The sequence below is a fragment of the Chlorocebus sabaeus genome, chromosome 22, assembly GCF_047675955.1.
Source record: "Chlorocebus sabaeus isolate Y175 chromosome 22, mChlSab1.0.hap1, whole genome shotgun sequence".
In the NCBI taxonomy this organism is placed as follows: domain Eukaryota; kingdom Metazoa; phylum Chordata; class Mammalia; order Primates; family Cercopithecidae; genus Chlorocebus; species Chlorocebus sabaeus.
In genome coordinates, this window is record NC_132925.1 from 59,412,177 (window position 1) to 59,438,893 (window position 26,717).

The 26,717-nt window shown below is 39.8% G+C and overlaps 1 protein-coding gene across 1 annotated transcript in view; it reads right to left on the reverse strand.

The window, feature by feature from the left end:
• Nucleotides 1–26,717, reverse strand: part of ARL8B (ARF like GTPase 8B) — a 54,549-nt gene that overhangs the window by 8,626 nt on the left and 19,206 nt on the right. The window contains 1 exon segment of the mRNA XM_007985075.3: nt 1,470–1,550. Coding sequence (XP_007983266.3) covers nt 1,470–1,550 — 81 coding nt within the window.

The window sequence follows — 26,717 nt, forward strand, 5'->3', positions numbered from 1 at the left end:
TACACTTATTTCTACAACGTTAGAGGCAAAGTGCTCCTGAAAAACTTGACTTCAAACAAGCTCTTAATATGGGAATTCTTGGGGCCACTTCTAAACTTGAAGTCCATATTTAATACATTTACAATACATCTAAAATTTTGCTTGAGCAAAGATTTGGTTTATGTGCAACAGTTTGCCTGTTAACTAATATACTTCTATTACTGAAAACATGTCTTTACAACAATTTAAAAGTTACAGGACCATGCACCATCCAGATTTGAATGCCAAGACAGAAAACAGAAATTCAGAATCTATTAAAGCTTAATTGTCTGATTTGTTCTACATTAATGCCTAACCTTTTAAAATTATCCTGTAAATAAGTAGCCAACATTTCCACATAGGTGTTTTTCTTATATAAAATTATTTTGGTTGGGTGTGGTGGCTCACGCCTGTAATTCCAGCACTTTGGGAGGCCAAGGCAGGTGGATCACTTGAGGTCAGGGTTCGAGACCAGCCCACCCAACATGGTGAAACCTCATCTCTACTAAAAATACAAAAAATTAGCCAGGTGTGGTGGCAGGTGCCTGTAATCCCAGCTACTCGGCGGCTGAGGCAAGAGAACCACTTAAACCCAGGAAGTGAAGATTGCAGTGAGCTGAAATCACACCATTGTACTCCAGCCTGGGCAACAAGAGTGAAACTCCATCTCAAAAAAATAACAATTATTTTATCCATATGAAAACCACCATCCATAATCATTTTATTATTGTGTCTACTCCATAGGGCATCACACTAGACACTGGGCTACATCAAAGTCTCAAATCATGGCATTTATCTTCAAGAGGTTTCCAATTTAACTACAGAACTGGTAACGAGCATAAAGAAACATGCACATGACTAAATCTGGAACTTCATTAGATGAGCCACAGAGAAAGTGAACAGCTTCTGTGAACCACAATAATTGGGCAAAATGGACATTAAGCCTCCAGGCCATAGATTTTATTTTTGAAAAACAAAATAGATTAAAAATCTATTCTTGGCCAGGCATGGTGGCTCACGACTGTAATCCCAGCACTTTGGAGAGGCTGTGGCAGGCAGACCATTTGAGGTTAGGAGTTGAGACGAGCCTAATAGACATGGTAAAACCCTGTCTCTACTAAAAATACAAAAAATTAGCTGGGTGTGGTGGCACAAGTCTGTAATCTTAGCTATTCTGCAGGCTGAGGCAGGAGAATCACTTGAACCCGGGAGGCAGAGGTTGCAGTGAGTGAAGATTGTACCACTGCACTCCAGCCTGGGTGAAAGAGCAAAACTCTGCTTCAAAAAAACAACAACAACAACAACAACAACAACAACAACTATTCTTTTGAAACATGCACATTCATTACTGAAAAACTGCAAATTTTCAGTAAAAACACAGAAATTAAACAGAATAATTTCTAGGTGTCTATGCTAACAATTTAAATTGCATATGGCAAGAAATAACATACCTTTATTGTGACGTTACCTTTAGTTACCTTCCTCATGTTGAAGCCCACTGTGGGTATCATATCTTCACTGAATTGACCTGACTGAACAAAATAAAACATATGAAGTTAGACTAATCAACATTTATAATGACACTGCATAAACTTCTAATATCAACATTGCATTTGTACCCATTTTAGTAAATATTTTTTTACCATTGGTAACAATCCACTTTAAGAATATGTTCCTTATGGCCGTAATTCTTGAAGAGATGCATTATTTTTGTCCCAACAAAGATAAATTCTCCCATCTAAAAAAGATATTTTTGAAACTAATGTAATTTTTCACATATTTCCTTATGCTAAAAAATTTTTTATATTACACATATGAAAATTTATAAATGTGTTCACCTGATGTACATTTTCACACACAAAGTAGATGAAATCAGATATCAAACTTTCAGCATTTAAATTATTCTGACAATAACTATTAAAATTCATTGCTAAATAGCATTTCCAAGTCGGTCTTTTAATAAGGCTTATAATATATTTTGCCATACAGAAGTTTTTCCTTTTATGTAATCAATTTTGTTCTCTTTTTGGTTTCTAATCTCAATGTCATAAGATCAAAATTAAATTCTTCTAATACTATGTGATTTTTTCCAATTTAAAACATGTATCCAACTGGAGTATGACGATACACAGTACTAAAGGAAAGTCTCTTTTTCCATATAGATAACCAACAATCATCCCACCACTAATTAAAAAATCTGTCTTTGGCTGGGCGTGGCTCATGCCTGTACCTCCAGCACTTTGGGAGGCCAAGGTGGGTGGATCACCTGAGGTCAGAAGTTCAAGACTGGCCTGGCCAACATGGTGAAACCCGTCTCTACTAAAATACAAAAATCAGCCAGGCATGATGGCAGGTGCATGTAATCCCAGCTACTCGGGAGGCTGAGGCAGGAGAATCGCCTGAACCCAGGAGGCAGAGGTTGTAGTAAGCTGAGATCACACCAGTGCACTCCAGCCTGGGTGACAGTATGACATTCCAGCTTAAAAAAAAAAAAAAAAAAAAAAAAAAGGTCTGTCCTTTACCAACTAATTAAAAATTATATATCAGGCCGGGTGTGATGGCGCACACCTGTAATCCCAGTACTTTGGGGGACCAAGGCAGGTGATCACTTGAGGTCAGGAGTTCAAGGCCAGCCTGGCCAACATGCTGAAACCTTGCCTCTACCAAAAATGCAAAAAAAATTAGCCAGGTGTAGTGACATGCACCTGTAATCCCAGCTACTTGGGAGGCTGTGGCAGGAGAATCACTTGAACCTGAGAGGTAGATGTTGCAGTGAGCCGAGATTGTGCCACTGCCAGCCTGGGCAACAGAGTGAGACTCTATCTCCAAATAAATAGATAATAAGTGATATGTCAAACACCATAGACAGACAGTTCTGTATCTGGGTCCTCAATTCTTTTCCATTACTCTGTTTATTCCTGAATAAACACTGGATTTATTACTATAATTTATACTAGGTATTATTCTATATAGCTGATTAAAAATTTGAGATATTTTGGTATTATCTTTATTCATCACCCACATTCCAAATAAACTTCAGAGATTAATAATTTTGTTAAAATACTGACTGGAAGTACACTAAATATATTAATTTGAGAAAAATCACACTTAACTCAATATGTAACTACTATCAGGTCTTTTCATTCAGGCACATATTTGACCAGTTAGTCATCCCAATCTTTTATATTCTTCAGTAAAGTATCACAATTCTCTTATGCCTTACCATATTCTTGCCATATTCTCTATTTTGACTGCTCTTGTGAAGTACATCTTAATGAGTCACAATTAATACTGATTTTATGCATTTATATTTTAGTTACGTTAGCAAATTTCTCAGTTTATTTCTCAGTTGAGTTTACTATTAAATTTTAGGCTAACAACCCAGGATTAACAAACACCTCAACAACGGACTGGTTAAACAAACAGGACTATTTTCATGGCCTTAACACCAGGCAATTGTTTGCTGTGGCCTCATGCTAGCCACATACACATGTATTCCAAAATTGTCTTAAGTCTTGAGCATAATGAATTCCAACTGTACAAACAACTTCCTCTATAGAACTCGAATTCTGCCTCTTTTAACCGTTCAGTGCAGTTTTATTAATATCAGAAAAAATGTTAACACAACTGTAATCACTAATTTCACTTATATAAGACATTATAATTCTCTGGACTTTCATGTATGTGATTATACGTGAAAATCTAGTCATTATATCAAAACTCGTTGTACCAAAACTAAGCCATGATAAAAGATAAACGGCCAATAAAGTCATGAAAAGATGTTCAACTCACTAATCATTAGGGAAATGCAAATCAAACCCACAAAGAGATACCACGTAACATCCAGTAGGATGGCTACTATTAAGAAAAAAAAAAAAAACACAGAAAGTAAGCACTGGAAAGAATGCAGAGAAATAGGAACTCTTGTATACTGCTGGCAAGAAGATAAAATGGTACAGCTAATATGAAAAATGGTACAGCAGTTCCTCAAAACCTAAAAATAGAATTATCATATGATCCAGCAATTCAACTTCTGAATATACACTCAAAAGAAATGAAGACATTTTGCTAAGTGAAATGAGCCAGAAGTCTCTCTCTCTCTCTCTCTCTCTCACACACACACACACAGACACACACACTGTATTTCACTTTATGAGGTACCTAAAATACTCAAGTTCATAAAGACAGAAGATACTCATTTGCTTAATGGGTATCGAATTTCAGTTTGAAAAGATAAAAAATTTCTAGAAGTAGACAGTGGGATGGTTACACAATGTGAATGTACTTAACACTACTGAATTGCACACTTGAAAATGATTAAGATGATACATTGTGCTTTGCATATTTTACCAAAATTTTTTAAAAACTAGTCATGATATAGGGAAGGACAATTATCATTACCATTTTATAGAACAGGTAGTAGAGTCCCAAGGTCACATGGCTAAATCATGATTATATTTTTCTTAAATATTTTCATTGTAATTATATTTATTGTGATAGGCTTTAATCTCTGAGGAGAGATCTACGTGAGATAATGCTCATTTATTTCACATCTTTAGGTGTTTTACTTAATGAAAATGCAGGAAATAGTAGCTAAACTTTTTAGGTACCAAACTTTATAATTAGCTTGCATAGAAAGCTTTCTAAAAGGCAATACACACCTGGCTAACTTCCCACAAACAATCTATAGAACATGATTTCATGTGTTCTCAATGTTTCAGGGTCATTTTATCTATTGCAAAACAAGAAAACTAAATTAGACAACACTCAAGGGCCCTCCCTATTGGAAGTAAAATTTTATGATTATGAACATCAACTACAGCACCCCTTTGTAATGAAACAATGTAGGGGCTGCCGTTACACTGGAGTACCCCTGAGCTTTCTCAGGGGTTCATTTATCTCTTTTCTTTACCTCGGCCGACGCTAACAACTTTCCTGTAATTCAGCTGCTACTGCTAACATGCAAAAACTGAAAATCAGCTAATCAAGTCCTTGTTGACCCCAAAAAATCTTGAGTACAGCAAGATATTCAATAACTATTTGTTGAACAAAGTAAGAGTTATTAGGGCCGGGCATAGTGGCTCAAGCTTCTAATTCCAGCACTTTGGGAGGCTGAGACAGGCAGGTTGCTGCGGCCCAGGAGTTCAAGACTAGCCTGGGTGACATGGCAAAACCTTCTCTCTACAAAAAAACACAAAAATTAGCTGGGCATGGTTATATGTACCTGTAGTCCCAGCTACTAGGGAAGCTGAGGTGGGAGGATTGCTTGAGCCTGGGAGGTGGAGGTTGAGATCTTAAGAACAATATGACTTTAAGCCAAGATTGTGCCACTGTACTATGGCCTAGACAACAGAGTGAGAGCATGTCTCAAAAAAACAAACAAAAAACCATAGGCCATGAAGGAGGAAAATGATGGAACTCTTCTGCCAATAAAGTGCTTAACTTTGATGAATGAATTTTGTGCAATAATTACTTTATGAACCTGGAAATATTTTCTACTTCTTTCCTAGTGTCCAATCTTAATCATCACTTTTCGAAGCTTGCGTTGAACAACTATAACCACTCAGTTGGCAGTTGGGCAATAAATACCTGAGAATTTATGTCTGAGCTGTCAAGAAGCTGCTTAATTAAGACTATAGGTTTGGGAAACAGATGTTTAGAAAATACTACTTAGTGGTGTATCATTCTATTTATTTTAACAAATTTAACAAACACATAATACTAAGCACTTAATACTCATCAGCATAGTTTACTCCTTATGACAACCCAGTGAAATGAGTAGCATTATCTTCATATCTCAGATGAGAAAAACAAGGCAATGTCAGATTAAGTCACTTGCCTAAAGTCATATTGTTCTTAAGATCTGGATAGTTATGAGTTAATCTGACTTGGGGGGAAGAGTAGAGAAATAAAAATAGTAGTCCCTCCTTATCCTTGGGGGATACATTCCAAGAACCCCAGTGGATGCCTGACATCACAGATAGAACCTAACCCTATGTACACTATGTTTTTTCCAATACATACATACCTATGATAAAGCTTAATTTATAAATTAGGCACAGTACTCTTCTGCTTTGGAGTCATTATTATTTCAGAGGTTGATCATATGTACTGAAACTGGAAAGCAAAACCACGGATAAGAGGGACCAGTGCATGCTTTCATGCCTGCCTTCTTAAATGCCATGATCACACGTGGCACTCGCTGTGATTTTGTGATGGTAGATGGAGCTGTCACTGTCACAATGCTTACCCTCCTATAAGACAAACTTGCAAGGTAGTGTACCTGGAATTTGGTTGAACAAAATGAATCTGAAGCAAAATAAGATGGTGAAAAGAAGACTATTCTCAAAGTCAGGGCATCTTATTACCAATTATGCTACTTACTAACCAGATGCAAGTCATGTGACGTTGGGATTCAGCTTCCTTATCTAGAAAAAGGACATTGGAAGAGTATCTCCAAAGTCACTTCCAGACCTAACATTTATGGTTTTATGTTCTATTCATAGGCCGTTCATTTAAAATACAGGTTAGCAAGGAGATGAATGTTACAACAGCAGAAAAATGTGGCTCTTCCCAAATTCATTAGCATACCAAAGGCTAAAGCAGACCTTGTCCCAGAAAGTTCTATCAGTGCCAACTCCACTTTGCAGCACTCACCTAAATTTTCTACTAGAGATCTCAGAAATGAGACAAATGGAAAATGGTGAAAAACGTACAGAGAGCAACCAAAATTAACAGCAGGAAGACTGAAGACATGAGGTGGTGAACCTCTAATAGTGAAAAGACACTTTACTAAAGATACCTTAAGACAGCGGGCGTAGTGTCTCACGCCTGTAATCCCAGCACTTTGGGAGGCCAAGGCAGGTGGACTGCCTGAGCTCAGGAGTTCAAGACCAGCCTGGGCAACGTGGTGAAACCTCACCTGTACTAAAATATAAAAAGTTAGCTGAGCATGATGGAGCATGCCTGTAGTCCCAGCTACTCTGGAAGCTGAGGCAATCGCTTGAACCCAGGAGGGGGAGGTTGCAGCGAGCTGAGATCGCACCACTGCACTCCAGCCTGGGCCACAGAGCATTACCAAAAAAAAAAACAAAAGATACCAGCCAGGCGTGGTAGCTCACGCCTGTAATCCCAGCACTTTGGGAGGCCAAGGCGGGTGGATCATGAGGTCAAGAGATCAAGACCATTTGGGCCAACATGGTGAAACCCTGTCTGTACAAAAAAATACAGAAATTAGCTGGGCGTGGTGGCGCGTGCCTGTAGTCCCAGCTACTCGGGAGGCTGAGGCAGGAGAATTGCTTGAATACAGGAAGTGGAGGTTGCAGTGAGCCGAGATGACGCCACTGCACTCCAGCTTGGTGACAGAGTGAGACTCCGTCTCAAAAAAAAAAAAAAGGATACCTTAAGACAATAGAAATGGGTGAGGGGTGGATGCAACCATTCTTTGTAAACAGGTTAATATACCAGAGATGTACTGTGCACTGACTGCTTGTAAACAGTGATATCTGACACTGGAAAGAACACAGTGAAATCCTCTTCATATGTTTTAATGCTTTCAAAGTAGAGTAGTACTAAATGGATTAGGTTAGATTTTACAATTGCTCTTTTAAATGAAGACATGCAGAAAGCAAGCTGTTAACAACAACATGGGAAATGAAGTTTCTCTTTGCTTGACCTGTCCATCTATAGCAGCGGTTCAATCCAATACAATAAACTTAAAAAGACAAATAGAAAAACACCTACTTTAACAAACATCTCACAGTTTTTTTTCTCTAAGAATCATTTTTTTAAGGGTGTGGTTATCAAGCCACTTTATGAAGACAGAATGAAATATGGAACATGACAAAGCCTCATAATTTTTTTCTTTTGGTACAGTACAGAAGAAGCTACTATTCACATGCTAAGCAGAGTGGTCTTTTCTTTTTAAAACAAAACACACCAGGACTCAATTGTTTAATTCCAAAATTCACACACTGGGCAAGCGAGAGGATATGACCAACTAAATACCCCAATTAGTCGTTTTTCCTTCTAAGAACTTTTAATTCATACATGAAGTCACTATAATTACCAATACTCATTTTTCAAATTATTATGCTTTCTATATTTCTGTAGTAAGTAGAATTTTGTATTTCAATTTAGTAAGAAAAAGACTTACAACCAATTTTTCTTTCTTTTTTTTTTTTTTTTTGGCTGGGAAAACACTTAAAAGGAAGTTAATAAGATATTCATCTAGAGGGAAATTTTGATGAAGAGCAAGAAGTTTCACAGTCTGAAAGTATATCCCCCACAAACTGATCATTAGTTGCAAGATGGGAAAAACTAGTAATTATACAATGGAGAAATCAGGCAACACTTTGTGTGATCACAATTAACATCTCAATGCTCAGATTAACATCATGTGCCTATAGACACGATACCATTAGAAGGACACAATATCCCCTATGTAGTATTTCAGCTGAGTATATATAACAGAATCTAATCATCAGACAAACCCAAAAAGAGGAACACTCTATTTAAAAGAAGGGTCACGTGTGAATTTTTCAAAAATGTCAATGCCAGAAAAAGAAAAGCTGTAGAAATGTTTCAGATTAATAGAGGCTAAAGAAACATGACAATTAAAAGCGGTACATGATCCTAGACTGCATCCAAAAGGTACATGATCCTAGTTGGATCCTGTACTGAAGGACAAAAATGGCTACAAATGATATTATTATTGGGTCAACTGACAAAAATGGAATAGATAAAATCTATGAAGTATCAACTTTTAAATGTACTAAAGTTGGTAACTTAACTATACTCATGTAAAAGAATATCCCTAATCTTACAAACTACATACTTAGAGAACAAGAGTCTCACCCTCCAATGTTTAAAAAAATTGAAGGCTGTAAGGTGATAATCAGAAAGCAAATGAAGTAAAATGTTAACCACAGTTTGATTCTGGAAAGGGGTATGAGTGCTGTTTGCAATGCATTTATTTCTGCAACTTTTCTATAAATTTTAAATGGTTTCCAAATAAAACAAATTTTAAATAGAAATAATCAAATACTACCTTACTCTTTATTGTATCAAGTGCATCTGGAAATAGAAGATAAATTAGTCATGCCGCTACCACCTATTACTTACTACAATAATAAATAATAGTAAAATTCATGAACAGAATCAATCATAAAGAATTCTCACAATTAGTTCAGGAAAAAGTAGAAGAGTTATAACTAAAGTTAACCCTTGAACTACATAGGTTTGAAGTGCATATAGGTCCACTTACACATGGATTTTTTCCAACCACATGCAGATCAAAAATACAGTATTCATGGATTCAAACACCTAATATATGGGGGATGTGGAGCAACTTTTCATATGTGCAGGGCCGACTGCAGGACTTGAATACATACAGATTTTGGTAAACAGAGGGGGTCCTAGAACCAACCCCTCTCATATACTGAGGGACAAAGTATAATCATATTCTGTTTTTTATCTTCCTCTTCTTTACAGTAGTTATTGCAAACACATACATCATATTCAAACATGAGATTCCCTTTACAGCACTCTCTTTTTTTCCTCCCAAGACGGAGTTTTGCTCCTGTCACCCAGGCTGGAGTGCAATGGCACAATCTCAGCTCACTGCAACCTCTGCCTCCTGGGTTCAAGCAATTCTCCTGCCTCAGCCTCCCGAGTTGCTGGGATTACACGCGCGTGCCACCATGCCCAACTAATTTTGTATTTTTAGTACAGACGGGGTTTTGCCCTGTTGGCCAGGCTGGTCTCGAACTCCTGACCTCAGGTAATCCACCCACCTCGGCCTCCCAAAATGCTGGGGTTACCGGCATGAGCCATGGCACCCAGCAGCACTGTCTTTTTAAGGTGCTAGAAAACATGTTTATAATCATTCACTACAGTAACATTTCAAGAATCATATATACAATGTTCATTTTCTCCCAATTTCAGAACACTGTGGACAATCTTTCCTTAAATAATTTCCCAAAGATCAATAATTTGATTTGTTTTATATGCAAATTTGGATTTACTTCCAACCACAGACATAACTCCTTCTCAAAGGATTTTAGTTAAAAAGTACAGGTTAAAAGATTCAGCGATACTAATACAGAAGCAGAAAACCAAAAACTGCATGTTCTTAACTTGTAACCGGGAGCTGATCAGGTGTGGTGGCTCAAACCTGTAATCACAGCACTTTCTGAGGCTGAGGCGGGTGGATCACCTGAGGTCAGGAGTTCGAGACCAGTCTGGCCAACATGGCGAAACCCTGTCTCTACTAAAAATCAAAAATTAGCTGGGTGTGGTGGCACACACCTGTAGTCCCAGCTACTTCGGAGGCTGAGGCAGGAGAATCACTTCAACCAGGGAGACGGAGGTTGCAGGTGAGCTGCTATCATGCCACTGCACTCCACCCTGGGCAACACAGCATGACTCCGTCTCAAAAAAAAAAAAAAAAAAAAAAAAAAAACAGGAAAAAAGTGAGCGCTAAACACTGAGTACACACAGACATAACGATAGGCCCAACATGGGAGACTCTGAAAAGTGGGGAGAGGGCAAGGACTGAAAAACTATCTATTGGGTACTATGCTTACTATTTGGGTGACAAGATCAGTAGAAGCCCAAACCTCAGCATCACACAATATACCCATGGAACAGACCTGCCCCTGTTCCTCTGAATCTACAATAAATATAAAAGATTCATTTGAGCAGTTAAGTTTTATTACTAAAGAATAAAGTTTCTCAAAACTTCAATGGGTTTATTTTTGTTTGTTTCTAAAGAAAGTGCTCTTCTGTAATCATCACAGTGAATTAAGAAGTAGCATGCAAAAATTTTAAACTCATACTTCAAAATTCCTTAGGGATATAATTAATTAAGGCTTCCTTTACCTGATGGCCCAAATTCTCCCCATGGGCCAACATCCCAGATAAACCAAACTCAGAAATTATTTCTCTGAAGCAAATCAAATAAAACCTTCTGCAAAGTCATAACATTCCAAGATTATCATTTCAAAACTGACAATGTACAACAATACAGACTCAAACAAATCTTCTAACTCTTCCAAAAACACTAGCCAGAAAGATAAAGGCAACCTTAGATTCCTGCTAAGAACAGGCACCCTGTGTAGACTGTGGCCTGGATGCCAACGTTTCATCTAGTTTACTAATCCAAATGGACTCCAACCTGCGTTCATTGAGTGACATTCTTTTTAATCTGTGGCATCTGTATAGATGAAGAAGTGGCTATAGCTTTCATACTATGCATTTATGAACTCTGGCTCTCCTCGTTCTAAGGTAGGCAGGCCAATTGTAAAAGACTGCTACACAAATGATCCAGTCCAGTAGCAGCCTATTCACACAGCTACGTTCTGTGTACCTTGACAGCACACAGATAACAAATCTATGCTATACTGATTTATAAACACCTATTGCTGTTCACTTTTTCCTGTGGTCTTATAAAAACTCTTAAAGCTACTTTGTCTCTGCCTCTATGTACTCACTTAGTCATCAGTCAGTAATTCAACAATAAAAAGAAGAGAAACTAGGAAACGAATATACAAATATCACCTAATAAATATATGCCATGCAAAACAGAGGAAACTGTATGAGGTGACTGAGTATCCAAGAAGGCCTTTCTTGAAGTAGTGACATTTTAAGCCCCTAAATGTCTAGGGGCTTAAAAGGACTAACTTAAATTAACACATAACAATAGGAATGTTTCTGTAGAGTGCCTACCCACTTTGTTACTTGAAAACGAGTTAAGAAATCTAAATTTCAGTCCTATCTATGTCACTTTTGATTATATTAGATACAGAGAACTCTAAACCCTCTTAATCAGAATGCAAAGGTATTGTCTCCTTTCTCCCTACTGCCACTTCTCCTAAGTGCCTATATTAGCTCAAACCTCAAGTGTTTACTGCTGGCTTTGCTTCTTTGCTTCTTTCCTGCTCCCGAACAGCTGGCCTTTAGATGAGGCCTTTGCCTCACCTATAAGGCAAACAGACCCACTCAAACCCTTAAGATGAAATATTTAACTCTTAACTGCTATACTGTTTTTTGCAAACCACGCAAACATTGCCTCTCTGATGTCAGTGGGGCTCTTGATACGCTTTGGACTGAGGACCACACCTGAAGGCAAGACTCCAAGTTTCAGTGTTAATATTGCTGGGTTTTTGTTTTGTCTTTTTTTGACGTTGTTGAGTTTATGGTAATTTGGCAAGCAATCAGATTTGCCTTAGGGGACAGGGGCTGAATTATTTTTTCAAGATAACTAGTGGTAAAGGCCAGTGCAGTGCCTCAAGCCTGTAACCCCAGCACTTTGGGAGGCCAAAGTGGGTGGATCGCTTGAAACTAGTCCGGGCAACAAAGCAAGACCCCGTCTCTACAAAAAATACAAAACTTTGCCAGGTGTGGTGGGGTGTGCCTGCAGTCCCAGCTACTTGGAAGGCTGAAGTGGGAGGATGGTTTGAGCCTGGAAGGCAGAGGTTGGAGTGTGCTGAGATGGTGCCACTGCACTCTACAGATACCGGGGACAAAGCCAGATCCTGTTCCAAAAAAAACACAAAAAACAAAAAACTAATGGCAAGTTTTATTTATCCTGTCAGGATACATAACATCCCAAATAGTAGCAACACGGAATTTTTTTTTTTTTTTTTTTTTGGTTACCTCTGTGCCATAGAATGATTTTATGTAACAATTAAAATTATTAATAACATACACTAAAGTCATATCAGAATTACAGCAGTTTCCCATAATTTTGGAACATATACCAATAACACATTTATACAAATACACCTGAGCAACATGGATTTTTAAATAGTTCTTTTTGAATGGGAACAACGAAACTTAGTGAAAAACTCATTACATTTTCTTCAGCATTATGCTATGAAAATCGAATATAGCGGACAAAAATTCTCTAGAAAATGTTTTAATTGTTTTTATTACAGGGGATCAACTGGTCATATCACATCTAGATAACTTTCTATAAAGCATAATGGCATAGGAACTCTCCAACCACTAACTACATGCTGTCGTTCCAATTCTAACTCACTTGAAACAACTAACTCTACTGCCTGCAATAATAGAAAGGGAGCTACTATGCAGCAACTTTCTTTACAAAAACAACTCTTGAGGATTAAAATGTTCTCCAAACCACAATTTTATTTAGGAGCCTGAAAACTCATTCTTGCTAACCTCTATTCCCGAAAAATAGTCATTTTAAAAGGTCTCTAAAGATTATTTCATATGATCACTATACCTTTAACAGCATTCTAATAATGGTGCCACTAAATTTATATCCAAAAAACTGCTGAATAGAAATTCAACTTGCTTGTCTGTGATTAGTTTGCTAGTGAGTATCCATTGTCAACCACCCAGCAGTTCCACTCAAATATTCAGAAACATTGATGAGCCAACAGCAAAATAAAAATAGACACTAAAAGAAATCTTAGTGCTAGAGAGCTCAAGCAAATAACATTATTTTTCAACTTGTGAAGTCACTAAAGTTATCTGGATATATTTCCCGTGAAAATCAAAGGTCCACCATAATCCTTAATAAACACCTGCATCTTTTTATAAAAAGATTACCGTTTGCATGCAGGCTGTGTAGGGTTCTAAAGTAGGAAGCACGAGTGTTGAGGTTATTAGTATACCAGTCACATTTTCAGGCCTTGATACTATTGTACTGGTTGGTCTCTAAACATTTGCACTACTTTTTGAATGTTTGCATTTCTAACATAAAAACTTTTTAAAATTTAGAAAATAACTTTATTTAGAAGTTCCTTTTCTTCTTTCTGGGGAAAACTGTATATTTGGGGAACTAAAACGAGAAAAAGACTTGTCACTATATGCCCTTCTATGGGTACAAATGCTGCTTGTTCAAAAAAAAAAAATTGTAAAACAGTTTATATTTCTAGGTTTCTTAATGGAGATTTCTAGATTTCTAACTTAGTAAGATATGCATGTAACAAAAGTCCTTCAGTCTTTTCTCCTTTTTTTTTTTTTTTTTTTTTTTTTTTTGAGACAGAGTTTTGCTCTTCTTGCCCAGGCTGGAGTACGATGGCATGATCTCAGCTCACCCCAAACTCCGCCTCCCAGGTTCAAGCGATTCTCCTGCCTCAATCTCCCAAGTAGCTGGGATTACAGGCATGCATCACCACACCGGGCTAATTTTTTATTTTTAGTAGAGATGGGGTTTCTCCATATTGCTCAGGCTTGTCTCGAACTTCCGACCTCAGGTGATCCACCCGCCTCAGCCTCCCAAAGTGCTGGGATTACAGGTGTGATCCCAGCCTGTAATCCCACCGCACCTAGCATTTTTTTTTTTTTTTGGAGACAGAGTCACTCTGTCACCCAGGCTGGAGTACACTAATGTGATCATGGCTCACTGTATCCTCAACCGCCTGTGTTCGGGTGATCCTCCCTCCTCACTCTCCCATGTAACTGGGACTACAGGCACACACCACCACACCTGGCTCAAATTTTGTATTTTTGGTACAAAATACAAAATTCAAAAATGAGCCAGGCGTGGTGGTGCATGCCTCCAGGCAGGGTTTCGCCATGTTGCCCAAGCTGGTCTCGAATTTCTGCGCTCAAATGATCTTCCAGCCTTGGCCTCCCAAAGTGCTGGGCTTACAGGCATAAGACACCACGCCTTGCTGTCCTTCAGTTTTAGAAAAACAAATCCCTTACGGAGGAAGACTTCAGCATATACTACAAATTTATAAGCCATAAACAACAGAATGAATTTCATATTCATTAAAATTTTTAAAGCCTAATCTTTATCAAGACCTATTAAAGTAAGACAGAACCCAAGGACTAAAATTTTAAATGTCATTTATAAAGCCTACTAAAATAGTAATGCTAAAATAGTAATCACATAGCTGATAAATAACTATTTCAGTATAACATAAAGAGTTTCAGTGGCTCTAGAATTACCCTAAGAGACTCTGTTCATTTTTTCAGGTAATAAATGTTAAAACACAATGATACACACGCAGTGTTATTCTGGTGGTTATAATTGGGACTCTGGTAACAGTCACATTAGGTAACAACTCTGACATTACCTCTTGCCTACCGATGTGCCCTTCTTACACATTCCTTAACTTTGTAATGCCTTTCTTTGCCCAAATATAAAATGGAGACAACCATAGTCTCTACCTCACAGAGCTATTTACAAGTAAAATGAATTAAAACACATACAGCATTTTGAACAATGCTTGGTACAGGAAAAGCATTCAATGTTTGCTACCATCATGCAGGGTCCATGAGACGTGACATTACCTATTCCTTCCACGGAAAACCATTACCTGCTCCTTCCACTGAATACAACTAAAACCCTGGACAGAATGCATGCCCCAGGCTGGGCATGGTGGCTCACACCTGCAATCCCAGCACTTTGGGAGGCCGAGGTGGGAAGATTACCTGAGGTCGTAAGTTTGAGACCAGCTCTGGCCAACATAGTGAAACCCCATCTCTACTAAAAATATAGAAATGAGCCAGGGGTGGTGGCGAAGTGGTAAGCACCTGTGATCCTAGCTATTTAGGAGGCTGAGGCAGGAGAATCATTTGAACCCGGGAGGCAGAGGTTGCAGTGAGCTGAGATTGCTCCACTGCACTCCAGCCTGGGCGACGGAGCAAGATTCCATCTCAAAATACATTTAAAAAAAAAAGCTATATGAGGACTCTGAAAAGTAAATGGTAGCAGACAGATTTGAGAATGGAACTAGAACTTGAAGCACAATCAATCTGGTGCTCTTTCCTACTTTTGTCTGTTTTCTCCCAATCTTCCAGTCTGGATACAAAGGCAGCCCAATTGCTAGAAATGTGTACCAGTCATGAAGAGATAAAAGCTCCAAGAGGAGACTTCTCTTTCTGGTGTAAGGTGTGTGTGTGTATATGGGGGGCAAGAAGGTTGGGAGTGTGAGGAATACAGTACAGTGAGAGAAATCCGTTATTTCCACCCTCTCTCTTGCCATTGCACCCAGACAAAACCAAGCCCGGAAGCTGTGGCACACCTAAAGCAGCTATGGACCAGCTGTACCCACGAAGAAGAAAATCCTCTCTGACCAGAAAACTATGGTCTAAATAAAGTGCTTTGGGGAGCGGAGGGAGTAGAGTGCTATGGAGAAAGAACTTGTGTTGCTTTGGGTTTTTTGTTTTGTTTTGTTTTGTGATTTCCTTCTCCTACCTCGTGGCCCCTGATACAAATTCAACTGAGGGAAAGGCATGAGCCTCAAGCTTTCCAGGCAGAGGACCAGGAAGTGGAGATGGGAGAGAAAGACAGTATCAAGGACACTCAGAAGGGAAGGAACTAGAGTAACACATCTGACAAAAGTTGTGTATGAACTCCTGGGCTCATCCCCAAGCTGTGACATATGGATCTCATCCCAAACAGTACATCAAAGGCTTTGAGAACTAAACTATAAGGTAGACCGTCACCCAAGTTCCTGGTTGACCCCTGGGTAGCACATAGACAGAAATGACCCAAATAGCACCAGCAAGGCTTTGAAAACTAACATCATATTAGAACCAAAGCCCATAGAAGGTGGGTTGGATCTTGTGGCCTAAACTGAGTTAACTGCCTGCTGTAACAAAACAAAATAACAAATCAATACTCTCCACAGGATTTAAACAAAATCTAGAGTCTCGCAATACTCAAAGTATACAAAACAACTGAAAAATGAAGAAGAATAAAAGAAGAATACAAAAGTATCCAAAGTAACTGAACATATGAAGAATCATGGCTGGGCACAGTAGCTGGCTCATGCCTGTAATCCTAGCATTTTGGGAGGCTGGGGGCGGGGAGGGGGGACAGGGATCACTTGAGGTCAGGATTTCAAGACCAGCTGGCCAAATTGGTGAAACCCCATCTCCATTAAAAACACAAAAATTAGCTGGGCATGGTGGTGAATGCTTGAATTCCTATTTGAGGCCAGGCAGTGGTGGCTCAGGCCTATAATAACAGCACTTTGGGAGGCCAAGGTGGGTGGATCACTTGAGGTCAGGAGTTGGAGACCAGCACGGCCAACACGGCAAAACCCCATCTCTACTGAAAATACAAAAATTCACTGGGCATGGTGGCGTGTGCCTGTAATCCCACCTACTTGGAGGATGAGGTAAGAGAATCGCTTGAACTTGGGAGGCAGAGGTTGCAGTCAGACGAGATCGTGCCACTGCACTCCAACCTGGGTGACAGAGTGAGATGCCATCTCAACAAAAACCAAACAAACAAACAAACAATGAAAAAAAAAAAGGCAGTAAACTCTGGGGAAGGGGGAAGAGTCTGATTTCCAGGGTTACCACATTATTAGATTCAAATTTCCAGTTTTCAACAAAAAAAATCACAAAGCGTAAAAGAGACAGGGAAGTATGGTCCATTCAAAGGAAAAAATATTAACCAACAGAAACTGACTCTGAAGAAGACCAGTAAACAATTATCTTAGGCCAAGTGCAGTGGCTGACACCTATAATCCCAGCACTTTGGGAGGCCGAGGCAGGCAGATCACTTGAGGTCAGAAGTTTGAGACCAGCCTGGCTAACATAGTGAAAACCCCATCTCTAACAAAAATACAAAAATTAGATGGACATGGTGGTGTGCACCTGTAGTCTCAGCTACTCGGGGTGCTGAGGCTCAAGAATCGCTTGAACCTAGGAGGCAGAGGTTACAGTGAGCTGACATCGCGCCACTGCACTCCAGCCTAGGTGACAGAGCAAGACCCTGTCTCAAAAACAAGAACAAAACACACACACAAAGAAAACAATTATCAACAAAACAACAAAAACAGAGAAAAATGCAAGAAAACTATGTACAAACAAAATAGAAATACCAATAAAGGAGTAGAAAACTGAAAAAGAAGCCAAAGAGAAAGTGTTTAAAGAGTACAATAACTCAAATGAAAAATTCACTAGAGGAACATAAAGGCTGATTTGACCAGGTGGGGGTGGGGGGCATGGGAAATCAACAGACGTGAGGATAGGACAAATGGAATTATTCAGTCTGAGTCAGAGAAAGGGAAAAAAAATGAAGAAAAGTGAAGAAAGCCCAAGGGACCTATGGGATACCATCAAGAAAGCCAACATGCATACTGTGGAAATCCTAAAAGAAGACAGATAATAGGAGGCAGAGACATAATTTGAAGAAATAATGATCCAAAACTTCCCAAATTTGGTGAAAGACATGAACATAAACATCCAAGAAGCTCATCAAACTCCAAGTAGGATGAACTTGAAGAGATCTATACCAAGACAAATTATAAACAAGCTACTAAAAGATAAAGACAGATATAATCTTGAAAGCAACAAGACAGAGGCAACTCATCAAATATAAATAATCAAGAGTAGTAGCAGATTTCTTATCAGGAACTTCAGAATTCAGAAGGCAATGAGCTAATATATTCAAAGTGCTAAATGAAAAAGCCAAAACTGTTAACCAAGAATCCTATTTTCAGCTAAAATGTCCTTCAAAAGTTGGAGAAAAATTAAGATATTCCCAGATAAAAGCTGAGGAAATTACTACCAGACCTGATCTGTAAGATACGATAAGGGGAATTCTGCAAGTTGAAATGAAAGGATAGTAACTTGGGCTAAGCACAGTAGCCCATGCCTGTAATCCCAGCACTTTGGGAGGCTGAAGTGGGTGGATCACTTGAGGTCAGGAGTTTGAGACCAGCCTGGCCAACATGGTGAAAACACGCGTCTACTTAAACACACACACACACACACACACACACACAAATCCACTGGGCATGGTGGCATGTCCCTGTAATCCCAGCTACTCAGAAGGCTGGGACAGGAGAATCACATGAATCACATGAATCCGGGAGGCAGAGAGCCAAGACTGCGCCACTGCACTCCAGCCTGGGAAAAACAGCAAGACTAATCACAGACAGAATGTAGAACAGTGGTTGCTAGGATGGTGCTGGGGTGAGTGAGGAGTTACTGTTTAATGGGTACAGAGTTTCAGTTCTACAAGATAAAAAGAGTTCCTGGAGACGGATAGCAGTAATAGTTGCATTCAATGTGAAGGTACTTAACATCACTGAACACTTAAAAATGTTGAAGACACAACCTGGCCAACATAGTGAAACCCCATCTCTACCAAAAAAACACAAAAATTAGCTGGGCATGGTAGCGGCTGCCTATAGTCCCAGCTACTCGGGAGGCTGAGGCACGAGAATCACTTGAACCTGGAAGGCAGAGGTTGCATTGAGCCAAGACTGCACCACTGCACTCCAGCCCGGGCAATACAGTGAGACCCTGTCTCAAAAAAAAAAAAAAGTTATTTTACCACAATAAAATTAAAAAAAAAAAAAAAAATGAACAAAACTGTGAAATGAATAGGATCTGTGGGACAATATAAAAAGGACTAACAATCATGTCAAAGTCCTGGAATAAGAGAGTAACTCAGGAATAAATACTTGAAAAAAATGACTGAAATTTTCCAAAATTTCCAAAGACAAAATTACAGTCAAGAAGAACAACAAACACTAAGCAGAGTAAGCAGAAAGAAATCCATATCCAGATATATCACAATTAAACTGCTGTAACCAAAGACAAGAAAATATCTTGAAAGCAGCCAAAGAAAAATGATGCATGACATTAGAGAATAACAATTTAAATGACTACAACTTTCCCATCAGAAACAATCAAAGCCTCCTCTGAAGTGCTGGAGAAAAAAAAAAAAAAGACTACCAGTCTGAAATTCTATATTCAGCAAAAATATCTTTTAGGAATTAAGGTCATAAAGACATTCTCAGATGAAGGAAAACTAGAAGATTCTGTAGCCAGCAGATGTGCTCCACAAGAAATGTTAAAGGAAGTTCTCCAGGCATAAGAGAAACTACCAGAGGGAAAGCTGGGACTTTAAAAATAAAGAGAAATCAAAAGAAATGGTAAATACCTGGGTAAATATAATAAACTCTTCCCCCCTTAAATACTTCAAAATGTTTGATGGCTGAAAGGAAAAAAATTTTTTTCAAAGAAAAGGTAAAATTCCACATTGGTGTGGTTTTCAATTTATGTAGGTGTACGTATTAGTACATTTTCGCACTGCTGATAAAAACATATCCAAGACTGGGTAATTTACAAAAGAAAGAGGTTTAATGGACTTAACAGTTCCACATGGCTAGGGAAGCCTCACAATCATGGTGGAAGGCAAGCAGGAGCAAGTCACATCATATATGGATGGGAGCAGGCAAAGAGAGAGCTTCTGTAGAGAAACTCCCATTTTTAAAACCATCAGATACTATCAGGAGAACAGCATGGGAAAGATCCGCCCCATAATTTAATCACCTCCCACCGGGTTCCTCCCATGACACATGGATCAAAAAATTAGCCCCCATGTTCCCTCTCAAAGAAGAAGAAAAAGAACCTAATAAAAAGCCCTCACCCAGTGAAAGGCCCTGGGACCCCCTATCATGCACGCCCCCTCCATACATCTCACAAAATAGTGGACAGCAAGATCAAGGGACAGCAGGAGGGTTAGAGGAAGACAGACCTGGAGACCACAGGAGCGCCAAACCAACTCCTCCTTTAAATCCTTATCCAAATTTAAGAAAATAATTAGAACAGTGTCAGAGGGATACTGAGAACTTCCCTATCCCTTCCACACAGCAGGAATCTAGCAATGTTCCCTCTTAGGGAAGTTCCCATGGGACTGGGAGACATTGACTTTGTAAATGCTCCTCTTACAAGTACTGAAGTTAGGAATTTCAAGAAGGAAATGAAATCACTCCAACAAGATCCCCTCAGTTTAGTAGACCAGCTGGACCAATTCGTAGGACCCAGCTTTTATACCTGGGCTGAAATGATGTCTATCATGAATAGCCTATTCACAGGAGAAGAAAGGGGAATGATTAGGAGAGTGGCCATGACCATCTGGGAGAGGCAATATCCTCCTGGGCAAGAAGTCTTGCCAGCTGAACAAAAATTTCCAAATGTGGATCCCAAATGGGATAATAATAATCCCAGGGACCAAGCCCAAATGCAGGACCTCAGAGAATAATTAAAGGGATCAGAGAGTCCACTCCTAGGACACAAAATGTCTCAAAGGCACTCGAGATTCAACAAGAAAAAGAGAAAACTCCCTCCACATTCCTGCAGAGGCTCAAAAATCACATGAGAAAATTAGATCTGGAGAACCCGGCAGGGCAAGGCCTTTTGAAGGTTAACTTTGTAACATAGAGCTGGCCTGACATTACAAAAAAATTAGACAAGATTGATGGATAGAATAAAAAACTGATTAAGGAATTATTCAGGGAAGCTCAGAAGGTCTTTGTAAGGACAGAGGAAAAGAAGCAGAAACAAAAAGCAAAAATCATGGTTTCCACTGTGGAAGAGGTAGTCAGAAAAACATTAAATCAAAATACCCCTCGAAGGAGAGAAGGGAATGATACGTTCTGACACAGAGAAAGAAGGGAAATGCAGGAAAAAATTCCTAAGACTATGAGTGGATGTTACAAGTGTAGAAAGCCAGGGCATTTTAAGAGAGAATGTCCTGAATAGAAAAAAAACCACAACAGCAAAGACTTGGCACCAATCCAAATGTCCATCAATGATAGACTGGATTAAGGAAATGTGGCATATATACACCATGGAATACTATGCAGCCATAAAAAAGGATGAGTTCATGTCCTTTGTAGGGACGTGGATGAAGCTGGAAACCATCATTTTGAGCAAACTATCGCAAGGACAGAAAACTAAACACCGTGTGTTCTCACTCATAGGTGGGAACTGAACAATGACAGCACCTGGACACAGGGTGGGGAACATCGGGGCCTGTCGTGGGGTTGGGGGAGGCATAGCATTAGGAGATATACCTAATGTAAATGACGAGTTAATGCTGACACCAACATGGCACATATATACCTATGTAACAAACCTGCATGTTGTGCACATGTACCCTAGAACTTAAAGTATAAATTAAAAAAAAAAGAAGAAGAAAAGGTAATCCCCCTCATGACCATTAATGAAGACTAGTGGGGTCAGGGGTTCCTTCTGAGTAGGTCCCACTAGGAACCCTTGATAAATTTGAAGGTGGGACCTGAGGAAAAAGAAGGGACATTTTTGGTTGATACTAGGGTGGCCTGCTCCTCCCTAATTCACCAACCAAGGGGTACAGAACTAAGGAAAAATTGACAGTATCAGGGATTAAAGGGTAGAGATCTCAGGTTCTAGCATTCAAGAAAATGTTAATTAGATTGGGACCAGAACAAATTGAGGGGTCACTCTTATATGTTCCCAAAGCAGGAACTAATCTCCTGGGTGGAGACCTGATTGTGAGATTGGGTTTAGAATTAGGAATACAGGCAGGACAAATAAAAGTAATAATGGGCCTCCTAACAGAGGAGGAAGAAAGACAAAATAATCCCCATGTGTCAGTTAGAAAAAGGCAACAGGGGAGGCTTAAAAATCACACCCTTACAGACTGAACTAAAACAACCAGGAGAAGTAGTTTGCAGAAAACAATATCCCATTTCTACTGAAGAGAGAAAAAGGCTCCAACCAGTAATAGAGGGATTAATTAAAGATGGACTATTAGAACCCTGCATGTCACCATACAATATTTCAATTCTCCCAATCAAAAAGCCTCTTGGGTCGTACAGATTGGTGCAAAATCTAAGGACTATAAATCAAATTGTCCAGACCTGCCACCCTGTGGTACCTACACCCTCCTTCGTAAGATGCCCTATGAACAAAAGTGGTTCAGTGTGGTGGATCTAAAAGATGCATTCTGGGCATGTCCCCTAGACCTTAGGAGTAGGGACCTCTTTGCCTTTGAACAGGAAAACCCTGTAACTGGGAGAAAACAACAATACCACTGTACTGTGCTGCAAGAAGGCTTCAAGGAAGCCCCAAACTTATTTGGTCAAGTCTTAGAAAAAGTCCTGGAGGAATTCCAACCTTTCAGGGGAACCCAGTTGTTACAATATGTTCATGATCTTTTAATTTCTGGGGAGAGGAGGGCCAAGGTATCAGAAATCACTATAATAATTTCCTAGGAGACAGGGGATTACAAGTCTCTAAAAACAAATTGCATTCTGTAGAAAAAGAAATTAAATATTTAGGACACCTGATTAGTGAAGGAAAGAGCAGAATAAACCCAGAGAGAATATCAGGAATAGAGGGTCTACCTTTTCCTAAGACAGAGAGAACTCTGAAAATTTTTAGGTTTAACTGGCTACTGTAGGTTATGGATTAACTCATAGGCTCAAAAGACAAAGATTCTGTATCTGAAACTACTAGAGGAGGAACCTGATTCCTTGCAATGGTCCCCAGAAGAAATTCAGGCAGTGAAAGAGCTAAAGCAGGCCCTCATTACAGCCCTGGCCCTAGTCCTCCCATCTTTAGAGAAATCATTCCATCTGTTTGTAACAGTAGACCAGGGCATGCCCCTAGCGGTGCTCACTCAAACCTGGGGAGGGAAGAGGCAACATGTTGCTTTTGTCTCCAAGCTTCTTGATCCTGTCTCTCTTGGGGGTGGCCCAAATGTGTGCAAGCAGTAGCTGCCACAGCCCTGCTGGTTGAGGAGAGTCGAAAGCTATCCTTTGGTGGGGCCCTAATAGTAAGCCAGGTCAGGAATATATTAAATCAAAAAGATGGCTACTGGATTCTCGGATTCTAAAATATGAAGCCATACTACTAGAAAAAAAAGATTTGGTCATAACAACAAATACTTGCCTGAATCCAGCCAGTTTCTTGTACAAAGGAGAGGAGAACAAAGAGTCATCAGATCATAACTGCTTAGATATTACTGAATATCAAACCAAAGCTAAATCTGCCCTTAGCAAAGCTCCACAACATGATGGGACAAGGCTGTTTGTGGATGGGTCTTCCCGAGTGATAGATGGCAAGAGACATAATGGTTATGCTGTCACTGATAGAAATAAACACTCCTTATCTGAGAAAGGTAGATTACCTAATGGTTGGCCCAAACCTGTGAATTATATGCTTTTAACCAGGCTCTAAAGCTCCTTGAAGGCCAAGAAAGTACTATATTTACTAATTCTAAATATGCCTATGAGGTGGTACACACTTTTGGAAAAATCTGGACAGTGCAGGGCCTAATAAATAGTAGGGGGAAAGAATTGGCACATGCGGAACTGGTCAAACAGGTTTTAGAAAGCCTCCGGCTTCCAGCAGAGGTTGCCACAGTTCACATAAATGGTCATCAGAAAGGTAACACCATAGAAGCCGTAGGAAACAGGCTTGAAGATAAAGCTGCTATGCAAGCCTCCCTGAAGGAAGAAATTAGACTATTTAGCCTGATCCCAGACATCCCTAAGGTAGTATTAAGGCCCCAATTTACCAGAGAGGAGAAGGAAGAATTAGGATAGGGGTCACACAAACTGAAAATGGGAAATGGGTACTTCCTGATGGGAGAGAAATAAGTAAACCCCTGATGAGAGAACTAATGTCTATATTACACAAAGGGAGTCATTGGGGACCCCAGGCTCTGTTTAATACAATACATAAGAATGATGAGTGTATAGGGAGTTATACTTTCGATAAACAAGTACATGGAAGCTGTGTAACTTGTCAAAGGATACACAAAAAGGTGATTAGTAAACAGGCTACAGGAGGAAGACCTCCCAGACTAAGACCATTTCAAAGCATTCAAGTAAATTTCACAGAAATGCCCAAAGTAGGAAAACTAAAAGTATTTACTGGTGATCATAGATCACCTTTCTGGCTAGGTCCTGGAAGTCTCTCCACTCCCAACAGCCACTGCCGGGAATGTAGTCACAATAAAATTAGAACAGAATGTACCTAGATTTGGCCTAGTGGAAAATATTAATTCAGACAATGGGAACCACTTTACCTCAAGGGTGTTAAGGGGAATTATGGAAGGTTTACAAATTAGATGGGATTATCACACTCCTTGGTATCCCCCTTCCTCTGGAAAGGTAGAAAAAATGAATCAAACTCTCAAAAAGCATTATCACCAAACTAATATTAGAAACCAAAATGCCTTGAACGAAATGTCTCCCAACAGCACTCCTCAGAATTAGGACAGCCCCAAGAAAAGACTTGGGACTATCCCCCTACAAGTTATTATATGGGCTCCCATATTTGGGCAGAGCTACAGATCTTCCTACTTTGGAAACCAAGGATCAATTCTTAAGAAATTACATACTGGTCATATCCTCTACCCTGTCATCCCTTAGGTTAAAAGGACTTCTGACTCAAACTCTGCCTCTTGAGTTCACAGTTCACCACTTCCACCCTGGTGACTTGGTGCTGATTAAGACTTGGAAAGAAGACAAGCTCCACCCAAGCGGAGAAGGTCCCTATGAAGAAGTGCTCTTAACCACTGAGATGGCCGTGCGAACAGCTGAACAGGGGTGGACCCACTGTACTCAAGTCAAAGGACTGGTAAAAGAGACCTCGGAAGGGAGGGAAAAAGACCAGTGGAAAGTGCACAGGTCACCGGAGGAACCCTTAAAGTTAACTCTGAGAAAAATCTAAAAAGAAAACATGGGCTGGCCCCATTTCTGGAAATGAATATAGCTGAGATGGCCTACCACACAAAGAGCAGAAGGTCAAAATGGAAACTGGCAGGGGATTCCTCCCTACCCAATCAGGTTTGTAATCTATGTAACCAAGATGGTAGCACCACAGATTATAAGATTTGATGCCTGCCAGGTCTCACCTTGTGGGAATTTTGAAAATCAGAGCTCTCTCTTGCAGGTGAATAAATATCTTTGCCCTGAACCAGATACAGATTACAGTAGGGCGTTACCACGCCCCAGCTGGGATGATGTATGGTGAACCACACAATTCAGGGTTGGACAGTAAACACGGGGTAGGTAACTCCAAGCTGAAGACACTTAAAGAATAAACTACATCTGTCCAACGGTCCCTTGCCAAATGACTGCCAAAATTTAGAATGCAATCCTATACTCATCATCATTAGCAATCCAGCCGTTCTAGGCCAAGAACCAAAAGTAGCGTCTCAGGTATATACGTTAGGGGCAGACATCACAGGGAAAGACCCCGTAGGGTGATTAGTTCTCAAACTAATCAAAAACTCAATCTCCCATTTGCCTGGAACTACTCCAACTCCAGACCCTAATAAACACTTTAGTCTGCCAAATAATAACCCTAAAAGGGTAAAAATAAATTGAAGTAAAGGATTTAAGGCAAACTTTAGAAATTGAGACAGGGTACAGGAATGTAAATGCCTGGGTCAGACATATCAAACTTTCGGTACAAGCCCTCAACAAGAGTGACTGCTATGCGTGTGCTGCGGGAGGACCTCAGGCACAGGTGGTTCCATTTCCCCTAGGATGAGATACCAATCCTGAAGAAATGGATTACATGCTGGCTCCATACCAGGACAAGGATGCATGGGAAAATAAGGTTTGTAAGAGTCTGTCACTGCTCTGTCCCACGTTGCAGAGGCCAGATCCCAAAGCAATCCCCTCATTCTCTCCAGGGAATATGAACCACTCCTCTTGCCTCTCTAGATAGGGGGCAGAGTTCAATAAGCCCATGGGAAAACTCTCAATTTGTACCCACATCCTAAATATCACTGGTAAGTCAGGCAATGGCAATCACTCAGCTCTCCATATACCCCAGGCTAACCTCTGGTGGTATTGTGGGAAAAGGAACCTCCACAACTTGTTACCATCCAACTGGACCGGGACTTGTGCTGTAGTCCAAGTGGCCATTCCCTTCTCCCTGGCATTCCATAAGACACCCGAAAA